At 34.6% G+C, this 12,044-nt stretch overlaps 1 protein-coding gene across 2 annotated transcripts in view; it reads left to right on the top strand.

Moving 5' to 3' along the window:
- LOC145297070 (uncharacterized) overlaps positions 1 to 7,309 on the top strand; it is a 46,225-nt gene extending 38,916 nt beyond the window's left edge. For both annotated transcript variants that reach the window (XM_080143299.1, XM_080143298.1), the window contains exons 3-4: positions 1,284 to 1,373; positions 6,657 to 7,309. In XM_080143299.1, the coding sequence (XP_079999425.1) occupies positions 1,284 to 1,373; positions 6,657 to 6,764 (198 nt within the window). In that variant the 3' untranslated portion in view covers positions 6,765 to 7,309. The remainder of the gene's footprint in view (positions 1 to 1,283; positions 1,374 to 6,656) is intronic.
- Positions 7,310 to 12,044: the final 4,735 nt, after the last annotated feature.

Raw genomic sequence — 12,044 nt, forward strand, 5'->3', positions numbered from 1 at the left:
CCATTTTCATTGTGTAGGATGATAGAAGGCAAACATGCATCGCTGTAAATGCTATGCGAAATCACACAATATATATAATAGTCTTTGCAGATTTTCTTATCACATGGAAAGCCGTCACTAACGTCCGTATAAATACTATGTTTATTATGATCAGAGTCAGGTTTTTATATCATATTCAAGTAGACTTTAATCATAAAATCGTCGCTAGAAGGCGAAGAATTAGTGCTAATTTCATAGAGAAACAAGAGGTCCGATTTAGTCTTCTGTCAGGTTAGAATACAAACTTCTAATGTCGCAAAAAATATAGTCTGAATCCACGTTAAAACATCGGAAATTGAGTTTAAGTTTATTTTTGTTTTAGAACTTTTCATGTAATTCGTAAAGTTGTGGATGAGATGAGTGGATGGGTTAAAAGACGAAATGCATAGACAATGTGTAAGCAGATTATCTTTGTAAACCATTAATAAAGAGAGAAACTCTAGCAGCTTACACTATTGTGGCAACACTACAATCCCGCGTTTTACACATACTGATACAACAGTCTCCTTGGAAGTTACACCAAGTTCATATCCTTGCATTATAAGGCAGATAATGCCAACCCTTCTAAAACGTTTATTTCTAGCACCCCTATCAGTGACATGGCAACAAAAATAGATAAAAGAAAATTTACGGAAGTCATATTCACACACAGGTAACATTAATCAAACAATCGGCTTAATTGGAAGAGAAGGTGTAAATATCTTATAATATATTTCCATTGCGCCATTCTTCCAATTTCCGGATTTTAATCATGTTAAAACGCACCTTATTTCCTTTTGATATACTGATTGTTGCTATTTCTTCTGATCAGTTAAGGGCAAAATAGATTCACTTATTGATATAATAATTAAGTAATTGATTTTGTGCTACGAAACAGATACTGTCTAGATATGCAAATGTCAACTGAATTAAAAGAATAAATTGTAAGATGGTCAACATCATAACCTTTGGAATATAGATTTTTGCCATTCATTGCTCTGTAATTACTTGAACTTCTTAAATAAGGATTGGTATATATTATAAGGAAATAAAGTATATTTCCACAGAAATCTATCTATCTGTCTATCTATCTATCTATCTATCTATCTATATATATATATATATATATATATATATATATATATATATATATATATATACTCCCAAAAAAGCTGTTCCAGCACATTTGATTCCGGGCAATATCGAATACATTTAGTCATTCAATAATAAAAATGAAAAACTTATTGTGTTTCTTTATCTTACAGGTCTCCATCTTTCTGACTCGTCTAACCAGTTCACCAATTGGCATTAGCGTAGCTGGTTTATTTGTCATCGATCATTCAACAATATTGATGGTAAAATATTGGCTTTCTAATTTTTCTTCGTCTTATCGATGTTTTATCCCTTTGAAAAGCAATTTACGTGTAGCATAAACATTTCCTTTCAGTTTTACGAAATTGAAACGCGTATCTGGAAATTGAATGATTATGTCTATGGACCATATGTCTTTTAATGCTTGGCATATTCTTAGGAGACTAATAAGTATACAGAAGATGTTGCTAAGGGCGCTCTTTCTACCAGATTATAAAACTTTGCAAACTTGCCAGTATCCTCTAGTTTTACAAGCCATCATTCGCCCGTGCACATTGCCATGTTTGTGCTAGTGCACCAATGACTAGTCGGTCCCTCTTAGATATGCCACAAAATAGTTATATTATGGATTTCTACATAAGCAAAATAATAAAGCCGAGGTGGAATAATTAACCAAACAACAGGTTCGATAACACAATCAGCTTTATATATATGTGTGCGTACACACACACACACACACACACACACACACATACATATATAATTATTAATAATTATTGTTAATACCTACAGACACTAGTGCTTCATCCTTCCAGAATCATTTTTATATAAGTTATAATTGCTGTCCGATAGTTCCTAAAATCTTGATCACCGTCCTTATATGTTTTATACTTTGAATTACCATTAATAATTTTTATTACTTGGTAATTTCCTATCGAATACTGAACGTATTTTAAAAAAATATTTTATTACGTTTTCATCTCAAACAAGGCACATTGCCATTTTGATGGGGGGGGTACTATTAGGGGCATAAATTGTAGGGATACTATGAAGCGAATTAGGAAGCAGGATGTCTGTTCATATTACACTTGAACTTCTGCATGTCAGTACAGGTAGGGAAGCAGGGACGCGGAAGGGAATTCCAAAGTCTAGCAGCTTTGGGGGAAAAACTATTAGAGTAGAAGGCTTTCCTTAAATCTAGGGATCTCTACTGTGTAGGGGTGGGACTTTACTGCTTGTCGGGTTTGTCGGGCGTATTGCCGTTGAAAGGGTACAAAGGCTTGTAGAGAGACATAGCATCCACCATTAAACTACTCGTAAAACAGGCAGAGAGATGCAACATTTCGTCGATGGGACAGATTTTGAAGCTTAGATGACAGTTCAGAACCTATCAGATTGGCGACTCTCTTTTGAACCCTGTCCAAGAGTGAGAAGCTAGTAGCAGATGCACCAGCCCAAATGTGACAACAATACTCCATACATGAGGAAATGGTGGCCTTATAGAGCTACAGGATACTTTCAGGCATAAGTACCTTTCTAGTACGATAGAGAGAGAGAGGGAGAGAGAGAGAGAGAGAGAGAGAGAGAGAGAGAGAGAGAGCCCACCTTCTTCGCAGCAGCCTTGGCACTGCTCTCGATGTATCTATTCCAACTCATGTTCTCTGTGAACGTTAAGTTGAGGAGTTTGAAAGAATACTTTCAGGTAATGTGTCTTTTGCCATAGGTATTGGTGGTTGGGAAATTTTCTGTAATTATTAAAGGAAACGATCTTAGTATTAGTAGCATTGAATGTTACCATCCATTTTTGACCCCACTCCAATACAGACTGGAGGCTTTCCTCTAGGGTTTCGGCCATTGGCTTGGATATATGTTTATTCGTTTTCCCGTTATGCTTATCTCAAAGACTATTTTATCAGGGATGTCATTTATGAACATCAGGAATAATAATAATAATATCCAAGGATCGACCCCTGAGGCACACCCGCATTTATATCATATTGTTTAGACATACGACCATCGAGGACAACCTGGATTCTTCTCTTATTTAAGAAGAATTTAATTATGTTAAGTATTCGTCTAGTAATACCATAGGATCTGATTTTCAGGAGAAGACCATCGTGGCATACCCTGTCAAAAGCCCTAGATATATCTAGGGCTACTGCCCTCCCTTTCTCTGCCTTATCCAGTGCATAGTATATACGTTCAGAGATTACAGTTAGAATATATGCAGCAGAACGGGTTTGCCTAAATTCATATTGTTGATCCGACAGAAGTTTATCAACTGTAAGGTAGTGGACTAGAGCTTGAAAATCAGGAAATATATCAAAGTAAGGGGGCAGTACAGTTTTAATAAAAAACTAGAATAATATGATCGTGCCTTCATTCATGCTAAACAGAACGCTCACAGCATGCCTAACAACAATGTATTACATATGAAAAATGCTGCTGTGGAATTTCCACAGGTCCCGTTAGTAATAATAATAATAATAATAATAATAATAATAATAATAATAATAATAATAATAATAATAATTAAAACAAGAAAAAATATATTTAAGTAATCCAATTTACAAAATTTTCACTACTTACGATTAATACGCTATAATCCCATTGACTAATGTATACCCATTAACCCTTATCCTCGAATGGCCTTTGGACCTTGATAAGTGGTGACTCCTTTGTAAAAACGATGACTGGATATTACGAGTTTGATGCGATAAAAATGAGAAAAAAATACTAAGCAATCATTACTATCATAACACAATGAATAAATATATGAATAGCATCGTACCTTGAAGTAACTTGGGTGATTGTGTACACTGTAATTATACCACTAAAAAATAATTGGAGAATATATATAACTAGCCGGACGCCCGGCGTTGCTCGGTCGTACAATACGCTTAAACATGATATTTTAATTTATGCAGATTACGTATGTATTATTACAGACTCATTCCTTTATTTAATATTATATATTAAGAAGAAGAATTTGCCCGGTGGACTAATTAACAAAAAATAAAAAAAATAATAATGATAATGTCGTTCATCAAATTCCGTCTGTGTTTGTTTACAATGATAACGTCAGCTGATATTTAGGATCTAAAAGAAAAATAGTATTTCTTCTCTTATAGATAAATTAATTCTTTTTATAGGGGAATATTATACATTATACCGGCCAAGGTTACACCGGTGTAACGTAAAATATTCCCCTGTAAAAATTATTTTTATCTATAGAAGTAGAAAGACTATTTTTAAGATCGAACTTTTTCGATTTTCGATACATATCAGATGAATTTCTCTACAAAACATATCTAAGAACGTTGAGAGAAATATATAAACTATCTTTGCATGAAATTTGCAAAATATAGGCTCAGCCGTTACGAACCTATCACGAAGGAACTCACACACACAAACTCTATCACACACACAAACTCTATCACACACACAAAATAACTTTTATATAATAGTAGAGATTTCCACCACTAACAGTTACTACACTGTTGTCCCGTCAGAAGTTTACAACACACATCTGGTGCCATTAGTAACAATATAACACTTATAAAGCATGAAGCATCTTGTTTAGCATAATTTTCGGTCTTCATAGACTTGGAAAATGAGGATATTTACTTTATCACTGCTTGCATTTATTAAAAACTGCAAAGTTTTATATTGAATTTCGAGAATGATTTTTCTATTTTCCATTATGCTGGATGAAAAAAAGAAAAAAGAAGAAGATTGAGGCAATATGGCCGGTCTTTTAATATCAATGCTATGAAGGACATCATCTGTTGCCTCTCCTGCATTTCTCAATGTTGTCAGAATGATGTCATCCTTATAATGTAGTTGGTCATACTTTTATTACTGTCCTTTTTGGACCAAGTTCATTAACAGTCTACAATCAAAGAACACTTGATTTTCCTTTGCAAAGTATATTCAGGTCACATTAAGAAGAATATAAGCTGACAAAAAATGTGAATTAATGAAATAAAATTAGGATGATCAGGTAACAATTAATAATAAATGGTAAAAATAAAGGCTAACTACCGTAGTTAAATGTTAAAAGAAAACCTGATAATCATTTTTGCAATTAGTATAAATGAAGAACAAAGAAAACGAAAAAAAAATCACCTAAGAGTAACACTGCTTAAACATTAGAAAAACAGGATTGAAACGAGCTGCTAACCACGAAATTCGAGTGATTACTGCATTGCAAGTGTGTTCAATCTAAGAATGCAGATAGATCCCAGTTTACGTTGTTGATAAATCATTGAATACCCGCTGTATTAATTGGAATGGTTCTATTCGTGGGTTGTAAAACTTTTGTATTTTTTCTACACGCTGATGATGCCTAATGTTTTGCAAATCATAATAAATTAAACAGTTATATTCTTAAATGCTACCACCGGAAGCTGAAAGAATTGTACGCAATGTTGTGACCAATAAAAGAAAAACTTTCTGAAAATGAGTAAATTCTTATGTATCTATCTCTATTGACGTGATGTTTTTTATGTTATTTATTCATATGCAATCACCTCACCAATTACATATAAAATTACATATAATCATATAAGCTTATATATATATATATATATATATATATATATATATATATATATATATATGTATGTACACATATATATACATATATATATATGTTTTATTTTTTTATTACCGTTTTATCTGTTTGGCTACATATGTTTCCGATGTTGGACCATGTTTACGATCCAACAGCTTCTTCAGGCCTGATGAAGCTGTTGGATCGTAAAGAAGGTCCAACATCGGAAACATATGTAGCCAAACAGATAAAACGGTAATAAAAAAATGAAACACATATTTGCTTTGCAATAGTATTTAGCACTCTTTTCAAGTTTTTACGAAGTACCAGTTTTACGAAATATATATATATATATATATATATATATATATATATATATATATATATATATATATATATATGTATGTGTGTGTGTGTGTGTGCGTAGAGAGATAGATAGAGAGAGAGAGAGAGAGAGGGGAAGAGGGAAGAGTGAAAGAGAGAAAGAAAGAGAAAGAGAGAGAGATAGAGAGAGAAAGAGAGATAGAATTGAATATATGTATGTCAAATAAGTTACATAAAAACGTTCATGCTTAAATCCCGAAGGAAATAATCACTCTTTAGTATAATTTCCTTTGAGAAAGAAGAATGATTGTTCGTGTGTAGTTTATTTGACATAAATACATTTTCATACTACTACTAATACTACTACTACTACTACTACTACTAATACTACTACTACTACTACTACTAAGTCCTACTCACGTATTGAACATACATTTGACATTGAAGTAAATACTGAAAAGACATATACGCAATTTATTGCATTACTTTAAAAAATTATATGTGTATATGCCTGAAAGTCTTGAATGCATACAGACATCCATATATACACATATATTTACACACCTATAGGTGGGAGGTGGCTGAATATCTTTTATATAACTGTAAATGCAATTATAATTTGTTTTGTACGTTTTATAATATTTATCTATTTTTTTCTTTTTTGTAGCTCACGGGAACTTTGCTGACTTACATTATTGTCGTCATCCAGACCAAAGCCCCCGAATGTCGATGTGAACGCCAGAATATCACCAATATCACTATGCGAGAAATATAAATCTACCAACGCATCAGACATAGACACAGAAAAATACACAGACACATACACAGACACCCACACGCACAGGCACACACATATAAGCAAATTCAATAAAAAATATAAATATAAATAAATTAAAAAAAAAAACGCGGATAGAAGCAGCAGTAGCGACTCATGTGGAAATTTAGACGACCGTGCAGATTATGTGTGAATAAAAAATTTGAAATTCTAAACTTTTAAGTCTCTCGAAACCTATTAAATTGTAGAAATGAAATAGCAAACAACTGTATATGCATAATACATTTAACTTTCAGATAACAGTATACAAAAAAATAAAAGAAATAATTAAAAAAATAAACTAACCCAATACCTAAATAAAAAAAAGAAAATTACCCCATCATGTATTAAAATAACGCATTCACAAAAAGGCAGAGTCACTCCTAACAAAACAGAACAAAAACTATGAAGTAGAAGTCAGCAGGACATGTGTTTGAGAGAATCCGATGCATATTCTAGCCTGAACATTTCGACAAAGATTACATATAGCATAAATGTGTTTCATATCTTATATATATATATATATATATGTGTGTGTGTGTGTGTGTGTGTGTGTGTGTGTGTGTGTGTATGCTCTGTTTTGTTGAAGCCATTGCACCGACGAAGATTACCAGCTGTAAAAAAAATCGTGGTTAGTTCACAAAGCCCTCACAACTATAAACAAATCAACTGTGTGAATTTCTGAACAATTTAGTTAAATATATATATATATATATATATATATTTATATATATGTGTATATATAAGTATATACATCATACATGTTGGTGTATATATATGTATATACATCATATATGTTTTGTGTTCTAATATAATTGTGTAGTCAAAAGCGTAGCAACTATTTCTGCCATAAGATTCCCCCACCGCTGGTCGTTGATAATGCGTTGACCTTAAAAATTCCGAAAAATCCCCAAAACAATTATTTTTATGAAATTACAATAAAAGATATAAAATCCGTTTAAAAAAAATATTACAACCTTCAAAATTTATTTTGGTATAAAATTTCAGATTTTTTTGTTAGCTTTTTATTATTTTAAGTTTCTTTTTTTACTCCCTCAAAATGAGGCTCTCGCATGTGCCGTCTTGGTCGAACCACTACTTCCACCCTCCTAAAGTGTAGTATCTGTTCTTTAGATGTTGCACTTCAATTTCTTGTTCTCTGTCAGTGGAGGAGAAATCCTTCACGACCGAGACAATTTTTATTTTTGTTCCACATTTTTCTCCACATTAAAAAACAACCCTGGTGTCTAACTCTGTCCCGTGGGGAGACATTATAAATAGGAATAAGTTGAAGGTGGAGTAATGCCTACCCTGAAGATGGCGCCTGATGCATCTGAAAGTACTAAAGTGCACAACGAGTATGATGAATACATCGCCTATTTCCAATCCGAAACTCTAAAGTTATTAAAGAATTCAGAAAGGTCAAAGACAAAATATGCACAAAGTTGTCTGGAATATTTAATGAAGTCTTTCTCCACATTCTTTCTCTATGTCTCTCTTTCTTTCTCTTTCTCTCTCTCTTTATATATATATGTTTTTGGGAAAATATGCTTTTTAAATTATATTTCAAGTAAAATTCGTTTTGATAGAAAGATAACAGCTATTTCTTCAAAGCTATACAATCAGAGTATTGATAATGACAAAGTCTGATGCTTATAGACAAAATGAATTTACAGATAAACAGATGAAAACCGACTTAGTATTTAATATTTTCACCAAAACATCCGTTTTTCTTCAACACACAGAATTATCTTTCCTAAAGACACACACACACACACACACACACACACACACACACACACACACACACACACACACACACACACACAAAGCAACAACGTAACACAAGACTTTGTTTTCGTCGGAAACTATTTCAATTTATAATGACTTTAGAATTACATATTAGAACTTTAGTAACGTCTAATATCCATTGAGACTAAACACTCGTTTGGATTCATTATAAATATATACACTCTTTCTCTCTTTCTCTCTCTGTATATTTACGAGAGTCGTTCTGAAAGTAAAGCCTTCTATTCTTCATTCCGTCCGAATAGATCAGAAAGATTGCATATTGCATTGTTATGATTACTGAATTTATGCACTCATGAGCTGAAGGTTTCATGAGTTTCTGAAAATATACGCTCTTGCATATATTTTTATTCTTTATGTATATAATTTTTTAATCAGAAGCTCGATGTTTGTTAAGATATAACAACAGAACATATATAAATAAACAAAAATTGTTACATATTGCTATATGCATGCATTCAAGAAATTTCCTGATGAAATTAACTGATACCTACCTACATACATAATTCATCTTAGGTGGCTTTCCAAACCAGCAACCGACGTACATGACCTGAAGCAAAGATGACACATGAAGTGCGCAGAGACATTATACTGGGTATGGTGTCCCTGTGCACAACCATATGCCTCTTTAGACTAGCAGCCAACTTACACTTCCTGCCACACACCACACAGGTTGTCTCATCAGATCATGTAGGTAAGGGTACATAAGGATGTCTTTCTATGACTTCATGTAATTTACGTATCAAGCTTTAGACAATAGAAAGCACCCACATATATCACACTTCCGGTCAGCTGCCTCTAATACCTCGCGACCCTCCGAGACAACCCTTCCCACTCATTTCTATTCTCAAGTATTTCTTCTCATCTCTCAACATTTATGTTAAGCTCACGCAATCCTTGAATCTTTTTCTTAGCTTGTGCTGTGAACGTTTGCCAGCCGCCAGCTCACCGTAGAACAGCTTTGGTAATCTGCAGTCATCTAAATGGACATCGTGTCCAGGCCAACATATCTGATTGCTGGGTATCATGCTTCCAATACTTGGACAACCTGCTCTCTGAAGGACAGCAGTGTCTGGGTCATTTATTGCTATTTTATCTTAAGAAATCTCTTTAAGGAAGCCTAATACAATCTTCCAAGTCATTTCAGTTGGTGTTAATAAATGGTTCACGTTTCTGATGAGTTTAATAGGGTGGTTAGCACACATGTCCGATAAAATGCTACTTTAGTTTGAAAAGTAACACCTCTCTCACACCACAACCGCTTCTCTAACTTGTCAAAACAACAGAACCCTTCTGGATGCGAGCATGTATTTCAGAATCCAACAAACCATCCTTTGACAGGGTGCTACCAAGGTAAACACATGCTTCAACGACACCTAATCTGGTGACATCAATATAAATATTAGGTTCGCGACACAGAACATCTATTGGTGGAGTAAAAATCATCTTGGTCTTCCTCAAGCTTATACTGAGACCACAAGAAGGCATTCTGCTGAAAATCTGTTGATAAGCAGTTGCATGTCCTCTTCAATGTGAGCGTTGAGGGCAGCATCATCAGCATATAATAACTCACGTACAAGTGTTTGGAAGGTTTTAAATCGGGTATTAAATCGGGTACTAAATCTCTACAGATTGAACACTAAGATAGACATAAGACTATGCTGACCAGTTCCTGGAAACTCAACTGCGTTGTTCTAGTTAGAAGACTACCACGACAGGTTATTACTACCCTTGCAGATGTAATTAACGGGATCTATTATCCGGAAGGTAGGTCAAACTTCAAGCCATTAGGGCCTTTACTGCCGACTATAACAAACAACTCAATCTAGAAACAAGAGAAGCTAAAATCTAGATTAGATAAGGCGAATTAAAGGGAGATAATGCTAATATTACTATAGTTAGACTGAGACAGAGCTTGCCTCCCTTGCTGAAAAGGAGCGCCAAGCTCTAGTGATTAGGCTGAGGTTAAAAAGAATGCCCCAGGAGGCGGGAAGTATGGTCGTTGAACTGCTTGCAGAGGAACGCCAACATGTTGTAGATCGTCACATTGTACATATCACATTGCTGGGGCCCTGTCGGTGGGGCATTAGAATACGCTGACTGCCCCCCTGCAGAGGGTAAAAGTCCCTCAATGGGGGTCCTGGATATGACCTTAAACTATATCCAGTGATGTGGGCCCCAGCTTGTGGGCTTTGAGGAGTGTGGAGCCACCCTTTAATTACCATTGCTCCCAGGTCCACCCTGACCCGGAGTGGTAGTACCTGTTAGGGCCCCAACTACCGACGTGAAAACAACAAATATATTCTATTAAAAAAAATTAAAAAAAATTTCTTCAAAATCTTTGGATTCGGCATTAAATAACCCGAAAAGGGTTGATATACCGTAAAACAAAAACAACCAACCAACCAACCAACCAACCAACCAACCAACCAACACATTGCCGGAAAACGTATCACATTGCCGGAGGACGTATCGTGACCACAAACAAATGCGTTTTACAGGCGTTCAGGTTTCACTTTCAAGAGCTTTGTATTTCAGGGAACCACGTTTGTCATTAGTTCGACGCCCATTTGGCTGAATTTTCTCGCCTTTCCACAACTGAAGCGGCTAGGTGCATAACAGAAGATGAAATTATTGAAGCCTTAAAGCGGATAAACTGATTAAAAAGCTTACTGAATGTCTGAATACCCTTTTTGTAAAATTTCCAATGTTTAGACCCAAAAATTGGCTGAGAGATCAATTTATTTTAACTAAAACTCCAATTTAACATTTATTGATTTGGGCTCAAATCAAATGAAAATATTTGATCCATGTCCAAGGAACATACATCTAAAATTTAAAGTGTTTAGACCCAAAATTGATCAAAAGTCAAATTGTTGACCTTTGACCCCTTGAAAGCCAAATTTATGTCCGAAAATGGATTATATGTCCGAAAATGGATTATAAAGGTTCCACAAATCTCGATACTGCTTATGTCAAATCTGGAGTCTGTAGATAGAATAATTTAATAGGGAAATGTACAAACTCAGACAGATACACAGACAATTTCACTTACACACACACACACACACACACACACACACACACACACACACACACACACACACACACATATATATATGTATATAAACGTTGACAACGGAGAGCTTTTGTTTGATTAGCTTTTTTTTCAATTATTCTGATGAGTGTCTTGATCGAACGAATTGATATAAGTTCTATGTGTAGTTCGAAGTTGGCCGTCGGTGTTGCTTTTCTTCTTTCGGAGAAAACATCTTCAGGAGGGCTGTGTGAGTATTAGTGCGAGGTAGGCTGGGAGGTTTTTATATAGTAACAGCGATGAATGCGTATGAGCCGTGAGTGCCCAGTGTGAGAGAGAGATATGTCAAGTTCTGTGATAAGGGCTGGGTCAGGTAGGGGACGGAGGGGTTACTA

Source organism: Euprymna scolopes, chromosome 17, assembly GCF_053919585.1.
Source record: "Euprymna scolopes isolate OS-2025 chromosome 17, ASM5391958v1, whole genome shotgun sequence".
NCBI classification, from domain to species: domain Eukaryota; kingdom Metazoa; phylum Mollusca; class Cephalopoda; order Sepiida; family Sepiolidae; genus Euprymna; species Euprymna scolopes.